The sequence below is a fragment of the Lichenostomus cassidix genome, chromosome W, assembly GCF_008360975.1.
Source record: "Lichenostomus cassidix isolate B80296 chromosome W, HeHo_3.0, whole genome shotgun sequence".
In the NCBI taxonomy this organism is placed as follows: Eukaryota; Metazoa; Chordata; class Aves; order Passeriformes; family Meliphagidae; genus Lichenostomus; species Lichenostomus cassidix.
The window spans coordinates 2,201,109-2,224,033 of NC_139510.1; the positions used below are offsets into that span (position 1 = coordinate 2,201,109).

Below are 22,925 nucleotides of genomic sequence, written 5' to 3' on the forward strand. Positions count from 1 at the left end.
AAAGCTTATAATTCAGAAAGAGAGAGCATTTGATCCAGAGAGCAACACTGCAATTTCTCTTGAGGGAGAGCTCAAGCATAATATATGATTACAGTATAATATCAAGCTTGCCCATGACAAGTTGTGGGAAAACACACTCAGGTTAGAGGGACAGGGTGCTATCAAGGGCCCTCAGCATGTTGCACTGAGATGTGCTAGGTATACTGCAGCATCATGCTGAGGGACTTCAACCACCCCAACATCTGCTGGGACAGCAGCACAGAGAGCTGTAGGCAATTCAGGAAACTCCTGGAATGCATGGAGGACACCGTCTTGAGCCAGGTAATAGACAGCCCTAAAAGAATGTGTACCTGCCCTGCTAAACAAGGCTGGCAAACTGGTAACTATGGACAAGGAGAAAGCTGAGGTACTCAACAATTTTTTCTGCCTCAGTCTTCAATGGCATCGTCTCTTCCCACACCTCTCAAGTGGGTGGACAGCAGGATGGGGACTGGGGGAGCAAAGCCCCTCTCACTGTAATTCAAGATCAGGTTCATGACCACCTGAGGAACCTGAATGTACATAAGTCTATGGGACCCAATGAGATGCATCCCAGAGTCCTGAGGGAATTGGCCAATGTAGTTGCCAAGCCACTCTCCATGATATTTGAAAATTCATGGCAGTCAAGTGAAGTCCCAGGTGACTGGAAAAAGGGAAGCATTATACCCATCTTTAAAAAGGGTAGAAAGGAGGACCCTGGGAACTACTGCCCTGTCAGCCTCACCTCTGCCTAGGAAGATCATGGAACAGCTCCTCCTAGAAGCTGTGCTAAGGGAAAGCTACCAGCAGCAAATATATGACCACTAGAGTGAGCATGTGATAGGGAGAAACCACAAACAAGAGAAACCTAGTCCGACTTGTAGAAAAATGTAGAGCAGGTGACCCGGCGCAAGAGAGTGCAGGAGGGAGCAACAGAAAAGGATGTCCCCTGAGAGAGTGTTACAGAGAGAGAAAGAGGGAGGGAGCATTCATAGCCACACATGAGATACAGGGAGACCATAATCCAGAGATGAAGAGCAAACATGACTGTAGGTGAGGGACAGCAGGCAGTGGTCTGTGAGCCACAAAGAAATTGTGACCGAGTGAGGGAGAGCATGTGCCATCACATCCAAGAGAGGAACAGCATACACAATCTAGAGAGGGATAGCGAGCACAACTATGCACAAGGTTGAGCAACAAGGAGCACATGACTGTGAGACAAAGCAAACAAGCAGCAGCTTATGAGTGCAGCCACACATGAAGAAAGAGAGCAAGCACAATCATGAGAATGAGCAAGCAAGAGATGATAATACATGACAGAGACCACACACAACCGTGTGTGAGAGAGGAAGATTGCAACCTAGATAGAGAGGGGGGAATGTGACTGCATTTCAGGGAGAGTGGGAAAGTGGGAGAGTGAGTGCGATTGAACACAGCTTCATTGAGAGAGGATACACAAAAGTGAGAGGAGGCACATGACGGCACAAGAGCTTGTGATCAAGCAAAAGAATGTGGAGAGCGAGTGTGACTGCCCACAAGGAAGAGAGAGAGCATTAGCATGACTGCATGTGAGGTTGAGAAAGAGGGAGTACACAAGAGCAAGTATATGTGCCTGACAGCAAGAGAAAGGGATCAAGAGAGGACAAGGGAGAGTGAGGAAGAAACTGATTGACTTACCAACATGAGCTTTGAGTATATGGGTTTTCAAGCGGCTATTGTAAGAGGACTTAAATGGACAGAGCTTGCAACAGAATGGCTTATGGTGTCCATGATGAGTCTGCATATGGCGATCCAGACTGATCAAAAGACAGACAAAAAAAAGGAAACAAAATAGTAAATCATTTTAGCTATTCATTCAGATGCAAGCCAAAAACCTAGTACCAAAAATAAATTTTAAATAAGAGCAGGCTAGGCTCAGCTATCTTTCTCATGCTGATTCTTTATATCCAACAGATCTTCTTATAGAACAAGGCAGAATTTAATCTGAGGAAGAAAGAGATCTGTGATCAATTTTATCACATAGAATGCAAGCTACTTAAACTCAATAGGGCAAAATTACTATCAGTTAAATTATACCAAATCCAGGCTATCAAGAGAGTTACTTATAGGATAAAGGCTATTTGAGGAAAAAAACAAAAACAAACAAGAAAAAACCCAAATTGAACAATAAAAATACTAGTACAGGATTTTTCTGTGCAGTGTTTTATGAAAATATGCCCCCTTTTCTCCTCCTATGGTAAGGAAAATATTTTTCTAGCTCTACTGAAGAAATCTTCACTTGGTTACAGCAGCAAAAGCAGATTAGACAGCCTACTCTGAGGGGAAGGTACTAGCAAGCTGTCTATAGTCAATAATTTTTAGGAGTAAGAGGTGGCAGTTTCAGATGTAATGGACTGGGAGACCCTGCATGAAGCTCAACAACAGAAGAAAGGGTGAAAAAGATCAGATGCTATCTTTCTGCAGGGGAAATCAGCAACAGGAAGTTTGACATTGAAGGGGGAAGAATTAATCACCCATCTCCATGGCTTCAGATCAGGATGGAGACATTTCCAATACAGCCTTGTCTTAATTAATGCTTTGTGATATAAGAGTAGTCGGAGCCTGTTTATATGCTGCAGTGAAGCAAGAAGGTATGGAAAAGTTTGGAGAGGGTTGGTTTATTTATCATCCCCCAAAACACAATCCTAATAGTTCTAGGCATACTTTAGCTTTATTTCCTATTAATTGATATGAATTGTCCTGGGTTTTTTTCTACTGAATAGCAAGATCTAGATCAAATGGAGTCTACTCCAGGCCCTCACACTACAGAGGGTCTCACATGATCTTTAGTCTCACACTAACATAGCCTGAGCAAAGAAAATCCTTGTTTACCAGTGCTAACACCAAAGTCTGTGTATACAAAGATACTTCATAGAAACATAAATCTAACAGGAAGTTTGTCATAAGTTAATTTCTTCCCCATTTCTCTGGAGTACCAGTATGTCTCCTAAATAAGAGAGAGTGAATATTTGTGGCCAGTATTCCATTAAAAAAAACATTTTAAATAGATGATAGAAAATGAGCTGGTATGAAATCAAATCAGATTACCAAAGATGTATAAAATGCATATCTCAAGCTCAACACTGACTGGAACAGCTACCCCTGGCATATCAGAAGCTTGTACTCAGAGCTCCTGTGGAAGAATGCAGCTTTCCATGTTACAAGTAAGTTACTCCACTGAGCTGTAAGAGGAACCCCTTCTTACCCTCTCTGCTACCTTTATAGAATATGTATGAAGCTCTGGGTATAGTAGATGAAGGAGATGATGAGATAGAAGAGAAGGAATCTGTGCAAGTACTCTCATCAAGGTGAGATCAACCAATCCCTCACATCGAGACCTGCTTAATGCACTTGACCAGCATTGAAAAGAACCAATGGTGAGTAATAGTTATTGGTGACTTTCTCCTGAGCCAAATGAGTCTCCATCTGCAGATTGGATCATCTTTTCAGGGAAGTTTGCTGCCTCCCTGGGCCTTGAATCAGGGATGTAACCAAATGACCGATGAGCTCAGTACAGCCTTCAGACTATTACCTACTCCTTCTCTTTCACATGGGTACTAGTGACATTGCAACAAGAAGGCCAAGGTCAATCAAAAGAGATTTCAGGGCCCTGGGAAGAATGCTTAAAGATTCAGGAGAAGAGGTAGTGTTTTCCTTGATTCTCCCAGTAACAGGGAGAGTCAATGGAAGAAATAGGCATGCCCAAAACATCAATATCTGGCTCCAGGACTGGCACCTCCACCAGAACTTTGGTTTTTATAACCATAGAAGAGTCTACAAGACCCAAGGTATGCTGGGGCCTGACAGGATCCACCTGCCCTGGTGGGGGAGATGCTTCTTTGCTCATAAGCTGTCAGGACCAACTGAGAGGACTTTAAACTAGAAGTGAGGGGTAAAGGGGATACCATCAGGAGAGCTGAAGTTAAGCCAAGGGCTGGCATGGCATTGCCTCAGAGTGGCAATGCTAGTGGGAGCATTTATGGTCCTTCAGGGATTACTGGAGTTTTAGGAGCATATCTGAAATATTGACTCCCTCGAAGGCAGAGAAGCCCTGCAGAGAGACTGTGGCAGGACAAACACCCCCCCCCCTTCTCTCTCTCTCTGATTGCTGGCCGAGATCGATGGCTCAGATTAAGTCAATAGCTTAATCCAGACTATCAATGCTGGCATCTGGAACTCAGAGTGAGACACTGAGAGAATGTGAAGAATTTTCAAGTGACCGCAAATACACACTCTTTTCCCTATAAAACACCACGAAAAACTCAGCAAAAGTAGAAGCTTTCTACATGGACATAGGAGCGTGAAGTAAGCCTCTCCCCAGGGTCTGGACGCAGCCCTGTGGTTACTTCTCTGGGATTGAGTGAGGACGCTGATGTATCTCCAGCTCCAAAAACTGGATTTGGTGAGATCATTGAGTTTCCTAAATTGTATTATTCCAGCTAACTTATAGGTACCTTTCTTAACTTGCATTTCAGCTAGCTCAAGCAAGCATTTCTTAACTTGCATTATAGTTCAAGCAAGCATTTCTTGCATTTTTAACTATTTTTATAGTTCAAGCAAGGTTTTACCCCATAATTGCATTTTTAGCTACCACAGTTTTGCAATTATGTATTCATTGTGTGTTTATGTGTGTCAATCTGTTCTATGTTTGTATGTTTGTTATGTTCTGTGTCAAATAAATGGTATTTCTAGACAAATCGGCCAGATATCAAAGAATCTTGCGAACGGGACTAAGTCTTGGGGAACTAGCTATCTTAAAGTCTGTCAAACTGCAAAACCACATAAATCTCCTCTCTCCCATGCAAGACAGAGACCTTGACAAATGAGAGGGCTGAGCAATCACCAAATGTGTGAAGTTTAACAAAGACAAGTGCCAGATTCTGCACCTGGGTTTGTTTGGTCTAGAGGAGACTGAGTGAAGACCTTATAGCAGTCTACAGCTTCCTTACGAGGAGAAGTGGAGGGGCAGCACTGATCTCTTCTCTCTGGTGACCCCTGACAGGATCTGAGGGAACAGCTGGAGCAGTGTCAGGGGAGGTTTAGGTTGGATATTAGGAAAAGTCAATGTGGAAAAAGGACAGTGTGATGTCCATCCACAAGAAGGGCCGGAAGGAGGATCCAGGGAACTACAGCCTTGTCAGCCTGACTGCAGGAAGAATTTCTTCCCAGAAAGGGTTGTCCAGCATTGGAACAGGCTGCCCAGGGAGGTGGTGGAATCACCATCCCTGGAGGTGTTCAAGAAACGACTGGACATGACACACAGTGCTCTGGTCTAGTTGACAAGGTGAGAGTCACGGATTGGACTCAATGGTCTTGGAGGTCTTTTCTAACCTAAATGATTCTGGGATTCTGTGAAAAGGTTTTTCCTCCAGAGGGTGGTCAGGCACTGGAACAGGCTCCCAGGGCAGTGGTCACAACCCCAAGGCCACCAGAGCTCAAGAAGCATTTGGACAACACTTCTCAGCTTGTCCAGGTCCCTCTGGATGGTCCCATCCTTCAGGTGTGTCAACTGCACCACTCAGCTTCATGCCATCTGCAAACTTGCTGAGGGTGCATTTGATCCCTTTGTCTATGTCCTTGATAAAGATATTAAAGAGCACCAGTCCCAAGACAGAGCCCTGAGGAACACCACTTGTCACTGATCTCCATCCGAACATTGAGCCATTGACCACAACTCTGGTCAGAGGGCTACAAGTGTGGGAACAGTGACTTTCCATTTGTGGACACTGAAATTTTAAGGGATCAATTGTATCATCTGAATGTTTCTAAGTCCATGGGGCCTGATGAGATTAATCCCAGAATACTGAAAGAGCTGGTGGATGTTATGGCAGGATCCATCTCAATCATCTACCAAACATCTGGGGAGTTTAGGGAGGTCTCCACTGACCGGAAGAGCAGCCTGGCAGAAAGGGATCTGGGGGTGCTGGTCAGCAGCAGGCTCAATATAAGTCAGCAGTGAGCCCTGGCAGCCAAAACGATAAACTTCATCCTGGGGCACATCAAGCACAGCAGAACCAGCTAGTCAAGAGAGGTGATGATCCCACTGTATTCAGCATTGGCATGGACTCACTTTGAATACTGTGTGCGGTTCTGGGCTCCACATTTTAAGAAGGAAGGTCCTTGAATTGCCCCCAGAGGAAGGCAACCAAGCTGGTGAAGAGGTTGGAAGGCATGTCCTGTGAGTAGCAGCTGAGAACTCTGGGTTTGTCTAGTTTGGACAAAAGGAGGCTGAGGGGTGGCTTCATGTCTCTCTATACAGCTTCCTGAGAGGGGAAGGGGAGAGGGAGGTGCTGAGCTCTTCTCCCTGGGATCCAGTGATAGGGTGCATGGGAATGGTTCAAAGCTGTGTCAGAGGTTTAGACTTGACATTAGGAAATGTTTCTTTACCGAGCAGGTGGTCAAACCCTGGAACAGGCTTCCTGAAGAGGTGGTCAATGGCCCAAGCCTGTCAGTGTTTAAGAAGCATTTGGACAATGCCCTTAACAGCATGCTTTAACTTTTGTTCTGCACTGAAGTGGTCAGGCAATTGGACTGGATGATTATTGTATGTCCCTTCCAAGTGAAATATTCCATTCTATTCTGTTCTATTCTATTCCATTCTATGTCTGGGGTTACAAGGAATGTCTGAGGCTTCTCACTGAGGATGAGGCAGAGGAAAACTGTCTCCTTGCCTACAGGAGGTATGCGCTGGTTGAGGAGCTGTGTTACTGCGGCATTGCAGCCTCACGTTTCACGGACAGGCACCCCACACCGCACAGAGGGGAGCCGTCCAGAGCCGAGACATGCCGGGGCACACGTGGCGGTGGCAGGGCACTGTGGCAGGCAGTTGTCGTGGAGACGTGGCGAACAAAGAAGTGCAGGATCGCAGTCTGGGGTTCCAGGGGAGTTTATTAGGATCCACGGGCACAGGGCGAAGGGAGGTGAAGAGGGATGGAAAGCAAGGGGTGGGGAAGGTGCAAGGAGCCCAGAGACTGCGAACCCCTAACAAAGGGGTGCAGAGGATTAAAAGGGAAGGGAAAAGGGGAGTGGTTAGCTCTGAAGAGCCAACCAAGGAAAGCCAGAGGGGAAGAGATAAGGAGGGGAAAAGGGGTTACAACCAATAGGTTTACAGCAAAGGAGGGTACAAACTCAGGAAACCAATAATACATTAAGCTAGGGAGAGATTTCTAGGACATAAACCATATACAGAATGGGGGCAGGGGAGAGCGCAGGACCAATAATCTCGTGCTAATATGCATACCCTAAATTCTGCTAGCACATTGCAACGTTACCATGTTAAAGGAGCTGCAGGAGGTTAGACATCTGCACAGCATTGGAGATAATGAGAAAAACATTTTCTCTCTTCTCAGAGATCCTGCAGAGACAAGAGCCCAAATTCTGAATTGTACTGAAGGAGGGGCAGCCAGTGTCTGCATTTATTAGGTTGGGAAATGTAGACTACCAAGATGGCAGAGGGTGGAAGCTTGTGATATCTAGCACTGGGAGAATGGGTCTTGCTTTGCCACCAGAACTGCAACTACAGAATAGGTTCTATAGTTCTGCATCTGATTGCAGATGAGGGGCTGGGAGCTCTGTCCAATGAAGCATCAGAGCTGGCTGCACCTGAACCACGCAGCAACAACAGGGGGAAGTGGTGAGTCATAGTAGTGGGAGATTCCCTTCTGCAGAGGAGATGTCAACCTGACCTTCTGTACAGGGAGGCTTACTGCTTGCCAGCAGCTCAGATCCAGGATATTAATGAGAGATTGCCAAGGCCTGCCCAGCCCTTGGACTATGCCCTGTTGCTCTTCCACATAAGAACAATGCTGTGATACTGACAGATATGCTGCTTTTCTACAAGGGTTTTAAAATATTTTTATCATGTTTTCTTTCCCACATACTTTTAATTACAGAACAGTAACAACTTCACCCAATTTAAGGGTGTCACTGACAGCGCTATCAATGCCTATGTTAAACAAGCACCTGGATCTCTCTTCTTTGAGAAGAAAGGGGGTAGACATAGAATGGGGGGATGGGACATTTCTCCCCCCAGAAGCTACAGAAAACATGTACATGTGTTTGTCAATCCAGGATGCCAGTAAAAAAAAAAAAAAAAAGCAATAAATCTCATTTATTTGTGGCAAGCCATGAATAAATATTATTAAAATAATTCTAAAACTTCCTAGCTGTAGGCAAAGAAATAAGTCATGAGGACCTTGATTATTTATTATGACCATGTGTTTTTCAAGGGTCACATCAGATAAGGGGTAATTTCTCAACCTATTTCAAGTATGCCACACTGATGTCAAGGCTATGTTCATAGACTGAAATTGCATAACAGAAATTAGAAATGAATAATCTAACTTTAAGATTGGTATGTGATAACTGTTCAACACTATAAATTAAATCTCTCTCAATCAAATAAAAGTCACAGTACTGTTTAAAAATAAAGTCGTTACATGGAAGGCTAGTGAAAATACTTTTTCCTCTATGGATTTTTTAATTTCATGCATTTGACAGGACTGCATAAGTGGTGGGCATCTTTTGTTTGGTGTGCATTTCCCTTACACACAACAAAAAGAGAACTCAAATTTGAGAAGATATAAAAATGGGACTTTTTATAGTCACAGACAACGGTAAATGTTTGGGGCCATAGAAAATACCTAAGTCCTGAGAAAAGAGAAAAACGTGGCTTGAAATGAAATTGAGTGTGCTCTCTTTCAATGTCAACCAATGTAAAAAATAGTCATGCTAGTCTGTGCTTCTGTTGAAAACAAACCATAACTTACTTGTGCCTGAAAGCGGAGACAAAGGAGCAATACTGGCAGCTGTACTTGTCTTCCTGGGTAAACATAGCCAGAGCCAAGTGACTCCTCTCATGAGATCGCAGACCCTGCATAGACATCAAAACCCGGTCACACTGGCTGCAGTGGTAGCCCCCAGGCCTGGTTTCATCTTCCAAGGATGCTCCAGATTCAGCTTCTGTAAATTCCACAGGGTCTTTGGCTCCCTCAAAACCCTCCAAAGTTGTTCTTGAAGAATCTTCAGCGTCCTGCTAAAAAACACATATTTCCCCCCCAAAGCCATCAATTCTCTCTCCCTTCTGTCCCTCAGTCTCTCCTATGTATTAACTTTAATATCTATATTTCCTCTGCATTCACTTTCTAAAGGTATCCCTACCATACTACACTAATGACTTTATGCATAAAAAGTTTAGTCTTTAATTATATATATATGCATATACATTAAAAAACAAATTACCCATATTAGTCCCTTTCCTAAGTGTTAATTAGCATAGCACACATTTTGCAGCAACATTAAAACTGAAAAGCATATTTATATCATGTTTTTTGGGTCTTGTATTTTAGTTTTTGTTCCCTGCTGTTGAGCAAGTAATATCTACTAGCTCAAAAGATGGTATTGACCCCCCATAAACTTTACTTGAGAAGCAGAGAAAGAGCAGGAATCATTTGATAGAAGGGAAGCACCCCATTCTGTCAGTAGTATTGGATAAGCTAAATAAAGGACAGTAGAAGCTCTTAGGTGCAACTGTTTAGACTCTGACGGACTCAGCAACTTTACACAGCACACAGTCGATGTCATGAAACAGGCATGCTTTAGGTCACACAGAATACAGAATGAGATTTTGCTGAGTACTCATTGCAGCAAGAAAAGAAGAACTGAATAACCAGATCCTGCAACCTTACTGCACCTGAACTCCCCCTGCACAGTCTGTCCTCAGACATTGCATAGGGAGGAAACAGCAGCACATATACAATTAACCACTTAAATTGGACCCCTGGCTCAGCTGGCTATTTGAATATGTATTTGCAGCACTATAATTTCACTTTTGCATATGAGTTGGAGAAAAAAAAATGAAAAAAGCCCCCACACCTTAAAAGTCTAACAAGCAGAAAAGTAGTCCAGAACAGCTGAGGGAGAAGCTCCTGCTCATAAATCAAGTCTTTCAGTCATCTGTGATATTAATTCCTTTGTGTCAAATAAGAAATGAGAATTAAATAGTTTTTGTGCCCCAGATGAAGAGCAGAAGAAAGTCAAAACATCTTAAATTTTAAAAAATGTGCTGCAGAAACATGAAGAATTAGATTAGAATGTCATGTTTAACTGTTCAGAATGTCCAATCCAAAACCCAGTTGTCTCCATGGGAGCCCTCTATGGGCTTGCAGTTAGGCCTTATTATTAAATACAAAATGCTGCCAGTTCACAGAATTCTCACCTTTACTGTAGGTGACACAGAAGAAACATTACCATACTGGACATGCTTACGGAGATGATTACAGATGGCTCGGAGTGTTGGATGAACTTCCACACAAAATTTACATTTGTAGCCTACTACTTTCCTCTCCTTAAGGTTTGAAACATCTTCCAAGTGTCCAAAAGCCTATTGAAGAACACAAGTATTAATCAGTTACACTAATGTAATGCCGAAACATGCTTTGAATATCTCACTTTTAGGAATATACTCAGACTAGGGAAATAACCTTTAGTGTACACGTGTATTGGGTCTGGCTGATATGGAATTCATTTCCCCATAGTAGCCCTCACAGTGCTGTGCTTTGCATTGGGAGCTGGAAAGGTGTTGAGAACACACCAGTGTTTTGGCTACTGCTGAGCAGCACTGGCACAGCATCAGCGCTGTCTCAACATTCCCCCCCCCACCCCCAAAGACCCTTAGGCTGGGGGTGAGCAAGACCTTGGAAGGAGATATAGCCAGGACAGCTGGCCCAAACTGACCAAAGGGGTATTCCATATCATATGACATCTGCTAAGATAGAAAAGCTAAGATAAAGGAGCCGGGGAGGGGCATTCATTATTATGTGTTGTCTTCCAGAGCAACCACTACACATGCTGAAGCCCTGCTTTCTGGGAAGTGGCTGGACATTGCCTGCTGATGGGAAGTAGAGAATAAATCTTTTGCTTTCCCTTGCTTCTGTGTGCAGCCTTTGCTTTTGCTTTATTAACCTGCCTTTATCTTGACCTACAAGTTTTTTCCATCTTATTTTCTTCCCCCCTGTCCTGATGAAGAGTTGGAGTGAGAGAGTAGCTTGGTGGGTCCCCGGTGTCCAGACAAAGTCAACCCACTACAACATTCTATTGTGCAAAACTTCAACCTCAATTTGCACTGATTTCTATTAAAGCCCTCAAAATAGGTGGATAGGATGTGCACAGAAAAAACCTTGAGTTTCTGCATAATAGCAGTCCCCTATAAGACAATTTATGTTTAACTTACACTACCAAGCCATGGTCTTTCATGGTTCCCCCTCCCCCCAAATCGTGTGGGTTTTTTACAGCAAGTAGTTACTCCAGATGGGGAGAGGGGTACAGAAAAGAGTAGCAAAATTTGGTCTTCTGTTCACAGGAACACTTGCCCAAAGCTTGAAGTTATTGGATAAATGCACATAAACATCACGTTCTTTACCAGAAAATGTACTGAAATAGATAAGCTTGAGAAAGGAATTGCTGTGTTATTTCAAGGTACATTGATGAGCAGTGGAATGGGATATTTGCTAAAAAAATCTATGAGAAAACAAACAGCAGCCTTGCAAAAGATACAGATAGCCATCCATAAGGGTGGGAGAAAGGAAGAAAGATAAAGAAAATCCTGAAGGAAACAATTGTAAGGAGCAGAGTTTCCCATGGAGCCTAGGAATAGGTGGAAAATGAAGAAAATTAAAGCAGAATATGTAACTGACTTATAGAGTCCATTGGCACAGAGTCACTCATTAACCTGCATTCATTTGGCTGTTAAAGTGAACATACAAGTGGGTATTAGTAATAAGGAGCCTCTTGGGGTATAGAAGAACAGCTTGTGGTTTGTTTTTCTCCCTGGTGAGAGGAAGCAGAGAAGGAGACCAGACACACAGATCCTTACCCTCTCTTGTTTAAAATCTGTAAAAGCACCATCTGCATATTTCTGCTTGCTCAAAAGCTGTTTCCTCCTCTCCTGACGTTTGGCACGCTTCTGGAATTCCTCATTGTGACTATTCAAGTGTGAGGTCAGCTCTGCCATGCTATGCAATTTAGTATCACAGTGCTTGCACTGGTAGACAGCATTATGAGAGCAGGTACCACTTCCCAGTATGGTAAAGTCTCTCTTCAAATCCTTGCTGTGGTGATCAGTGTAATGCATGCACAGCAGCTCTGCTGTGCTGAAGGACAGCTTGAAACATTTTATGCATCTGAAGGGAAGCCACTCAGTTTCCTGAGCCTTGCTCCCCACCACAAACTTTTCAATGTTATTCCTTTTCTCAGCTGGAGTTGACTTTTCATGTTCATCAGCATACACAGCAATGAAGTAGCCCCCCAGCTTGCTTGCATGCTGCTTCTTAGGGAAAACACCAGGGTGACGTTTCATGTAGTGGGACACAATACCTTTCTTGCTAAAAGATTGAAAGGAACAAAGTGAGCATTTCTTCTTTTCCACAGCCCTCCTCAGCTCCTCACTCAACTGAGGAGTGTCATCTTTGGGAGGAGATGGAATGATCGCTTTATTGGGTTTGTTGCTTACTGTCCTGGAGGCTGCTAAACAATGAGTGTAGTAAGCATCAATGTCATGTCTTTTCTGGTAGTGTGCTGCAAGCCCTTTACAGATAGGGTTGGTGTAGGAACACAAAGCACACCTGAAAAGGTTGTTCTTGCCTTCTGGTTGTGCCCGAACATTATTATGTTTGATACGATAGTGCCTGGCTATCCCCTTTCGTGTGGAACTGAAGTATTTGCAGAGCTGACACCGAAACACTGTGTGAGACACTAAGCGAGAACTGGACAAATGAGGTGCTGGGATAGAGATTTCTCCAACACTATCAGCAGCAACTTCTGGGGAGGCCTTGATTTCAGTTACCATATCTGGCTCCACTGAGGCAGACACCTTTGGTGGTGACTTAGCAAAAACATCAAATTCAGGTTGATCATGGTATTTCTCATAGTGAATTTTGAGCTTCTCCAGTGTGCCATGGGTGTAAGGGCATAGTTTGCACCTGTATGCACCATAGCCTTGCTTGAAAATCCTATTAGTCTCTTCTGTGTCATTCTGTGCAATGTCATTTGACTGTTCCACATCATGCACAAAGTCTTCAGCAGTGACCTTTACTGATGGGTGCCGTTTCTGGTAATGTGTGAGGACACCATGAATGCGTATGTTAATGTATGGGCAATATCTGCACTTGTACACAGCCCCTGGGTTAATGTCTATGTCCTGTGCAAAGTCAGCAGCTTTCACTTTCATGCCAGGATGCTTTTTGCCGTAATGTGTCAGGAGGCCATGCAAGTTATTGTACTCAGACTGGCAAACTGTATACTGATATGGAGTGGAGGAGATGGCAGCGTTTGCAGAAGTCAGCTGAATAGCTTTTTCATGGGAAAGGTTGGTGTCCTCCATGTCCTGGTCCATCTATGATAGTACCTGGTTTTCAGAATTAATCCTGGCCCTAGCTTCATCAAGTTGTGTGCCAATTTTCTCAGCAGCATCTTTCTCCTCAATGATTTCTAACAATACAGATTTATCCCCATTCATAGTCCAAGGGTGAAAAGCCTGGTAGTGATTAGTAATATCCCAAATGGAAGATGCTTCAAAAATGCAGTCTCTGCATTTATAGGTCTTTGCTTCTGTTGACATCACTAGGGTAGGAGGGGAAGGATCTGGACCTGCCCAGAGTTTAGTTGCCATATATGTATAGTCAACATAATGTTCAGGATGTCTCCTTTGGTAATGCACAAGCAAACCACTGGGTTCTGTATGTGAATAAATACACCATTCACAGTGATAACCAGCTTCTATCAAGCCATCCAAAAATGCCCATCTCAGAATGGATGTGACCGTGGCCTTCAGATTTGGGTGGTCTTTCTTAATATGCTTCCTCAGTGCATAGAAATAAGGTGATATGTAGCTACACTGCTTGCATTTGAGGGCTCTCAGCTTTGTCTTGTCCTGTTCAGTGCTGGAGGTGTGAGCAGGCAGGCTGCCAGATGATTTCTTCTGGTTACGATCACAAAGGCTTCTAATGGTGGCTGTGTGCTGCGTAACCCCATCTGCATTGGCTTTGAAATCACAATGCTTCTTTTGATAATGAATGAGCACACCTTTTACAGTCCGGTTTCCATAATCACAGTGCTGACAGAAAAACATTTCATTCTCAAGGAGATTCACAGAGTTCTCAGAACTGCCCTGGCTCAACTGCTGCATTTTCTGAATCCCAGGTGGCAGCTCACCAGCCTTCATCATTGCTGCAGTAGGGGGTTCCTGCCTGATGTACTTGGCAGTGACCTTTATTTCTGGATGTCTTTTCTGGTAGTGGACAAGCACTCCCACAACTGAATGGTTGCTGTATGAACAGTGTTTGCAATAGTAGAGTTCAGGAACAAGGTCTGGGAGCAATGGTGGGGGAGGTGGAGGTTGAGAAGACAAGTTGGACAGTTTGGGGGAGACAAACACTCCCATCTCAAAAGACATTTGAGACAGGGCAGAGCCCCTGTCTACAGATGCTACATGCATGGTCTTCTGAATTCTGAAATATGATGTTTTTTCTTCAGGGTGTTTTTTCTGGTAATGCACCAGAACTGAATGCATGTTAGGGCTTTCAAATGAGCACAAATTACAGTCATAAACAATCACAGAATTGACCGAAGGTACCTTCTGATTTTCATATTCAGGACTAAAAGTCTTTGTGGCACTTTTGTTAAAACTTGCCAGCACAATAGCTCCATGAGCCACAGGGGTGGAGGTTGCCATAGTTTTTGGAGCAGAATTCAAGATCTCTCTCAGTGTTTGAGACTGTGTTTAGCTCTTCTTGCTGGTCAACAACATAGCTTGAAAATATCATTGCATTGTTAATTTTCACTGTTGGATGCATTCTTTGGTAATGTGGCATCAGGCTTCTAACATTTGGGCTAGTGTAAGAACAGAAGTGACAGCAGTAGATCAGATCAGAGTGATCAGAGTTCAATACATTCATAGCTTCAGGGTGATGCTCTCCGTAGTGTTGCTGCAGGTCTTCAAAGTTTCTATAGTCAATATAACATTCAAGACATCTGTATACTGCACTGTGATCATTTGGATCCAAGATATACTTAAAGCTGAATTTTATGTAGGGATGCATCCGTTGGTAGTGGGTGCTAACACTCCTGGCAGATTTGTTTCTAAAATCACAGTGTTTACAACAGTAGCACCTGCCAGAGTCATTAATCTCCACATTTTCATTGTCCTGATCAGGGTCATTTATATTTGGCTGGCTTCCTAGGGCTCTGTTGATTTTCCATGTTAATGGAAGAAAAATAATCTTCCTCATCTTCAGATAAAGTGAGCTCAATCTCTGCTCCATTGGTGGAATTATAATCGTGATGCATGTTTCTGAAGTTTGCATCCTTCTGGGAATCATTAGTCTCTCTCCCCCACATTTGCCGGGGTGCATAAGAACTAGAAACCTCCACCATTGGTTTTGCTTGTTCTTCTTCTCTGTCTAATTCCACTTCTATCTCCACCTCGTCTTCCTCCTCTTCCTCACAATCCTCTACATTAATCACAGCATCTTCTTGCTGCTTGTTTTGGTTTATTTTGTTCTGCAGGTTGCTTGCTATTTCATCAATTCTAGTTCTTTTCTTCACTGGTGAGAGATCCAAAGGGCAGTTATTTGACACCTTCTGAGCAACCTTAGCAACAAAGTTATTTTTAGATGAGAGACCAAGAATTGAGGTCTGGCTTTTCTTCACTGTGCTGGCTGAGGTGAGATCATCTGCTTCACTCTCTTGTGGCACGTTGGATGGCAGCCCATCATATTTTGGTAAGTTGTCACAAAATGAGTGTTTATGCTGCTGATGAACTCTGAGGCCTTTCAAAGTAGTGGTAGAATAGTTACACATTGTGCACTTATAAGGATGCTGTGAATGGGGTTGAGGCAACTGCTGCTGTTGCTGCTGCACTGTTTCCATCATCCCAGCTGACTTTCTTCCATTTATATTTCCACTTTCATAAGAAACCATGTTGTCATTCAAAGAGAAGACAATGTTTTCACTCTGAGAATTCACAGTGTCCCAGTCTGATGTTGTACCTGCGTGACACTGCCTATGAGCTCCAAGCTTTAATGAACTCTTACAGGTGAAAGGACATTCATTGCATTTGTATACAGCTGTCTTCCCAGACAGGTGGATATTCTCAATGTGACGGGAGATGCTTCGGCGGTGCATTGTGAGGAAAGGACAAAAAGGACATTGGAACCTGTTCATGTATCTTCTAAAGGGAATCCCTTTCGTTTCCAACAGTTTGTTGCCATCAGATCCCATCAGTTGCTCTGCAGATATTCCTGAAGTCTGGTTGTCCACTGAGTTCAAGCCACTCTCGCTGTCCACTTCATTTAGCTCTTCATCTGAACTGGAGTCATTTAGCATACTGCTTGTTTCCAAGTCAGCAGAATTTGTCATGTCAGCAACTCCATAGTGGGATCTGACAGACAAATTAACTATGTCCAAGTTGTGAGGTAATTTAGACTTCGTTTGATGATAAGACACAGAAGAAATTTTAGAGGATATAGAAGAGTTGGGCCTGATGAGGGAATTGCCCATAGAGCTTCTGACATTTGAGACATCAGCATTCAACATATCGCATCCTGTCATACTCATAGAGATATAAGTAGAGTTTGGGGAGGCATTCTGGGCACTCTGCATATCAGGTGCACTGGTTCTGTCTTGTTCCTGCCTCAAACATGACAGTATTTTTACCATGCTGTGGTGTTTCTTCATCACATGGTCACACCAGTGCTCCCTTCGAGGTGTCTAGTAACTGCACCATTCACAGCAAAAGTTGCCTCTGGACTTTGTTAGAGGTTTGACCATGGACTCCAAAATGCTCTGTTCTACCACCTCTTCAGGCAATTCCTTGCAGGGTTCCTGCACTGGCACAGAGGCAGATGTCAATTCAGATACAGCAGAGGCAGTAGTAGGAGTTAAACTCTCCTTTGGATTGTTTTTGTGATACATTTTCTGGTGCTTAATAATCCTTGCGCGCCTTGGTGATTTGTAGGTGCAGAACTGGCAAGAGAAAACTTTGCCAAATCCCTCATGCATCATGATGTTGTAATTTAAGGATCCAGCAGAGTGTGACCCTACTGAGATCTCACCAGCCTGTGCTCCATGAACCTTGTGAGTGTGGTCTATGAGGAGGTTTTTAGATTGGAAGTAACGCACACAGAATTTGCACTGGAAAAACTTGTTGGTTGGTTTAGGATTTGGAGCCATATGCTGACCATAAAAACTTTGGCTCTGGCTATAACAACTTCCAGTTCCCATGTGAGTTGTTGTATTTTGCCCTAAAAAAAGAATTAAAAAGTAAATATGCAAATAAGTAAAATTAGATGGTTCCCCCCCATCTACCCTGTATGCATATTAATACACAAGCATGTTGAACACATTAATCACACTAGGATTCCCTCATTTATCTGTGATTAGACCAGTGCATACAAAAATGGTCAGAAAACTAACAGATGGTACATAATTTGGGATAGACAATTTCCAAAACAAGCTTCTTGAAATAAAAAGGTCCACTAATAAAGTTCAAAACTCTTCTAGAGCTCATGGTGGTGTAAAGAACGTAAAAGAAGCAATATGATAAAGCACGTGAAAAATATCAAGACAACAAATCCACACATTTGCATTTACAGAAAAAATCTGTCTATAATTAAACATCATCCACTTCACTACTATAGTGATAAAGGTAACAGTTTTTAAAAACACACTGAAACATACCTAACGCGGAGGGGGAGGAGGGGTGGAACCAGGCCTCTGCGTTTACCGAAAGTGTCTCTACGGCTTTTTGAGAGATCACTCCAGTCAGCACTGCCTGGTGCTGTACAGAAAAGCCCTTCTCACACCCGTGCCGGTGTAAGGCACATATTCTCACTCACCCACGGAGTTGGATAACTCGTGCGTTACCAGAGACAAAGAATTCAGAGCGCTCAGTCAGCCGGAGGTTCCAGAGGTTTATTCTGAAGGGTTCCAGGGCCAAAAGAGGACGAGACACCCCAGCCGTCTACATTTAAAGGGGTGGCTGGAGGGTCAGGGGAGAGGAGGCGGGGGGAACACCACAACCAATGGGAGGAGGAAGGCATGGGATCAGGGGTTAGGTTACAGCTGGGGGGATTTACATAATTTGGGGAGGAACCATCGTGTTCTCCAGGGGGGAGGACTAAGAAGGCTTCCACCAGTGGGGTTCTGCTGTGTTGGAACCACCCAGCTCCTCAGCAGCTCCTGAGGTGGTATCATCCACCCCAACAACTCCCCCTTCTTTATTTAAAGGAAAGGCCTCCCCTACTTGCTTAGTTAAACACTTCTTGAGGCAACCGAACAAGCTTAGAACAAGGAAAATTATTAGGATCACCCACAGTCCAGTTTTGACTAAGGATGCTAGCTATCCCTGAAGTCTCCACTGTCTGAAAAGATCGCCAATCCAGTCTGTTTCTTTTTCTGTCTTCAGTTCTTTGATTTGATCTTTTATTTTCTGTATCGTCGCGTGGATGCTCTGGCTATGAGATGACAGGTTAAAGCAACACAGTCCTTCGAATTCCTCACAGCCATGTCCATGGGCCAATAAAAGAAAATCTATGGCTGCTCTGTTTTGCAGTGTTGCATGCCTGGTGGTTTCTTCATCTTCAAGAAGCTGAGAGAGGGCACTCGAGGTTAGGTTAGCATGCTTTCCGAGCCAGCACTCAAGGTGGCTAAGTTCACCTAAGGCTTTTGCTGCTGCTACTCCAGGCAGGAAAAATGATGCAGCAATCCTTTTAGACAATGACCAATTGATAATTTCGCTATCACAATTAGGATCTAATTGTTGTATATTTCTTTTTTGGCGGGCCAATCGAGTATGGCTTTTCCAATGCAGAATTTGGGTTTTGTTGGGTGCTAGTACAGAAAGCCTGCCAAGAGTGCACGGTCCCCCTTGGAGCTGGGATGGGATTCCAGACCACGCCTGATTCCCACAAATCAGGAACATACCTTTGGGCAGCATTTTGGGGTGTACAGATGACTCTGTTGTGCGGCGGCTACTTCTGAAGTCATGACCAGAAGTGCTTTAAATGCCACAGGAAAGTTCTTTCAGTGGGGAGAAGGGCTGTTTTGAGCAACACAGGAGATGAATTTGGGCTTCTGGAAGTCGGCTCAGGCGAGGGGACGAGATGAGGTCTCTTCAGCTTTATTGGGGGTTACATAGGGGATAGGAGAGTTTGGAGAGACATCTGAAGAGCCCAGAACAAAGGCTCTGCAACAGGTTATAAGGGTACATAACTGGGTGGGTTTACAAGTTTTCAGAACAAATAGAAAAGTGAATACAAGTAATTTACAGTTTAAATTTACCAATGTCTAAACCTGAGATATGGAGGCGTCGAGTGGTTGGGGAGAGATAACGGTCCATACTATCTGTAATACTTTTCTGGGAGGTTACTGGGATAATCCATTTCTTCTTCACTTTCTTCTGGCACTTCTCCCATTTCATCCCAATCCTCCACATTCTCAAGGGCACTGAGTTCTATCTCAGCTGCCTGGGCTGCAACATCTCCCCGTTTGTTTTCAAATAAAAAGGATAAAACTGCTTTTACAATGATAGATTTGCATACACATAAACAGCAAAGAACAAACGTGACAATGAGAACAACTGACACCAAGGTTTTCACGAGAGAGGTAAGCTGTGAAGCTTACAAAACAAACATGATTAAACAAAAATAACATTTTTAAACTTCAAAGGGTCTTTCCAATACTGAAGAATTTTTGGTTTTGGGAAGTCAAAATTTGCTAAGGAATATATGTATGATTCAAGAGGTATTTTAACTAAAGGGGGATCTTTGAGTCTGATTTGTTTCTGTTGTTTCCAGTTGAGGATTGAAAGTCGTTCCCAACTGGGTTTGAATTTTTGTTTTGGTTTCGCGAAATTCACTCGAGGGGGATGAAGTTTGAAATCTTCAGCTGTGTACGGCTTGACGCATTTTGCTGGAACCCACCTGGGCCCGGCAGGCGTGGATACGCACGCGTAACCACGTCCCCAGGTTACCAGGGGGAATGGTCCTTCAATGTTTAAAGTTTCCAAATTCCGAACCAACACAGGTGGTTGTATTTTCAATTTTCCTCTCTTGTCGTTCATGAAGTGCCTAAATATAGGCGGCATGGGCTCCTCGGCCGAGGCATTTAAAAAGTTGATGACATAGAGCGCCTTGGCCAACCGGAGGTGAGGTGTGGTGACTTCTGTTGTGGTCCCCAGCTGTCTGTAAAGTGTTGTTTTGAGGGTCTGATGTGCCCTCTCGACAATTGCTTGGCCTGTCGGCGAGTGAGGGATGCCGGTGACATGGCTGATCCCCCATTCTTCGAGGAATTGATTGAATCGTTTGGATGAGTATGCAGGGCCATTGTCAGTTTTGATTTGCCCCGGGATGCCTAGTGTGGCGAATGCTTGGGTGAGATGCCTGATACAGTCTGTTGTTTTCTCCCCAGAGTGGGCTGATGCAAACATTGCTCCTGAAAAGGTGTCCATTGACACATGGACGTATTTCAGTCGTCCAAATTCAGGAACATGTGTGACGTCGGTTTGCCACACCTGACAACTCTCAATTCCTCGAGGGTTAACACCCATAGGGTAAGTGGGCAGATCGTCGGTGGAACAGTTAGGGCATGCCCTAGTTATTGCTCTTGCTTGTTCTCGAGAGATTCCGAATAGCCTGGCCAAGGCGTGAGCATTTTGATGGAAAAATTGATGGCTCAACTTTGCTTGGCTGAAGTGGTCTGGCGTATTCGGTTTCAGGGCAGAAGCTGCCAATTGATCAGCCCTACTGTTTCCATCGGCGATGGGTCCTGGCAGGTCGGAGTGTGACCTTACATGCATCACAAAATAGGGATGCTCCCGGTGGGACAAGGCTGTCACAAGCCTCAGGAGTAAAGAAAAGATTTTCGGATTGTCAATTTGTTTTAGGACCGAATTTTCTGCTCTCAATGTCACTCCTGCCACATAGGCAGAGTCTGTGACAACATTGACAGGTTCTTTAAATTTTTCAAACAATCTCACCACGGCAGCAAGCTCGGCAACTTGTGGGGACCCCTCGATTACTTGCACATCGGACTCCCACTGTCCTGTGGCGGGGTTCCTCCAAGTCATAACAGACTTTTTGGAAGTGCCTGAGCCATCTGTAAATACAGTCAAGGCGTTGGGAATCGGTTTTTGTGACAGTTTTGGTTTTTCAAACCAATTAAATGCTGTACTTAGAAGTTTGTGTTTTTGATGGCTTGATGTTATTTGGCCAGAGAACCCTTCGAGAGCCATTTGCAGAGGTTCATTGAATTGCATTTCAAAATCCAATTGTTCAGCTTTGTAAGGCACACGTATGAAAACAAAGTCCTGACCTGCCAAGGCACGGAGCCTTAACCTACCCTTTTTGATCACTTTAGATACAAATTCATCTCGGGTAGTTAACGTCTTCGCCAACTGGTGGGGGAGGAAGATCCACTCGATGATAAGCAGTGGATCAGGTCGATCTACACTCCACTGGTAAATTAACCCGTGGGTGTATCGACCTTCCCCCAGGACCACAAGCTCAAAAGGTAGGTCTGGGTCATATCGGTGGGCTTGCCTTTCCGATATGGCCTTTTCCACCTTTCTCAGTGCATCCACAGCTTCTGGTGTTAATTCTCTTGGGGAGTCTAGCTCCCCCCCTCCGATTAAACAGTTGAAAAGGGGGGCCATTTCCTCGGTTGTGATACCCAGGAGAGGCCTTACCCAATTCACGGAGCCACACAGTTGATGTAAATCACGCAATGTGCGTGGAAGGTTTCCAATTTTCAAACATTGAGGACGGATAGTACGATCATGAATGGTACAACCCAGGTATTTCACTGGTGTTGTTTTTTGGATTTTGTCTGGTCTTATATCAAAACCTGCTTTTGTGAAAACATGTGAAATAATTGTGAGCACTTTTTCAACTTCTGGGTTTGTTGGAGCACACACTAGAATGTCATCCATGTAATGTAGAATGCGGACTTCAGGAAACTGTCGTCTCACAGGGGCGAGAACTCGTGCAATATATTGCTGACAAATTGCAGGTGAGTTTTTCATCCCCTGAGGGAGAACAGTCCACTGAAACCTTTGGAGTGGTTCTGAGTTGTTCAGAGAAGGCACTGAAAATGCAAATTTGGCTTGATCTGCAGGGTGGAGTGGAATGCTAAAGAAAGCATCTTTCAGATCAAGGACAGCCAATTTCCAGTCTGAGGGTAAAAGGGCCGGAGATGGTAATCCGGGTTGGAGAGATCCCATGTCCTCCATGGCCTTGTTAATTTCTCGAAGGTCATGGAGAAGTCTCCATTCGTCCTTACCAGGTTTTCTGATAACAAAGATTGGAGAGTTCCACGGGCTTGTTGAAGGAACAATTCGTCCTTTTGCAAGTTGCTCTGCCACTAGGGTTTTGAGGGCTTTCAATTTTTCAAGGGGCAGGGGCCATGGATCAATCCACACAGGTTCTTCTTTCAGCCAATTAAGACGTGGGATAGCGCCCTCCACCACAGCCCCGGTGGAAAAAACCTGCTCTTTAGGAGATGGAATGATAATTTTTGCTCCCCATTGGCAGAGCAAATCTCTCCCCCACAGACTGTATGAGAGGTCTGCCACAAAGGGACGGACAGTGCCTTTTGCTCCTTCTACATTTACACAAACAACTGTTTGGGCACTTCGACGTGCCTGTGCATTTCCTCCCACTCCCATAATGGGTGTGGTGGAATCAGTGAGAGGCCATTGGGAAGGCCAATCTCGGCGTGCAATGATGGTGATGTCTGCTCCAGAGTCCACCAGTCCAGTAAGAGTAATTGTCTTTTCATTTAGTGTTAAGGATGCTGTCAGCAAAGGACGAGATTTT

General features: G+C 44.1%; 1 protein-coding gene and 2 long non-coding RNA genes across 3 annotated transcripts in view; 1 reads left to right on the top strand and 2 right to left on the bottom strand.

The window, feature by feature from the left end:
• LOC146425296 (uncharacterized) overlaps positions 1–22,925 on the top strand; it is a 474,460-nt gene that overhangs the window by 408,233 nt on the left and 43,302 nt on the right. The window lies entirely within an intron of this gene.
• Positions 1–22,925, bottom strand: part of LOC146425306 (uncharacterized) — a 241,556-nt gene that overhangs the window by 150,913 nt on the left and 67,718 nt on the right. The gene's annotated exons all lie outside the window — the stretch shown is intronic.
• LOC146425308 (zinc finger protein 462-like) overlaps positions 1–22,925 on the bottom strand; it is a 204,720-nt gene that overhangs the window by 120,946 nt on the left and 60,849 nt on the right. The window contains 6 exon segments of the mRNA XM_085041554.1: positions 1,696–1,814; positions 8,826–8,929; positions 10,274–10,438; positions 11,930–14,828; positions 14,830–15,297; positions 15,299–17,354. Of these exon segments, the coding sequence (XP_084897680.1) occupies positions 1,696–1,814; positions 8,826–8,929; positions 10,274–10,438; positions 11,930–14,828; positions 14,830–15,297; positions 15,299–17,354 (5,811 nt within the window).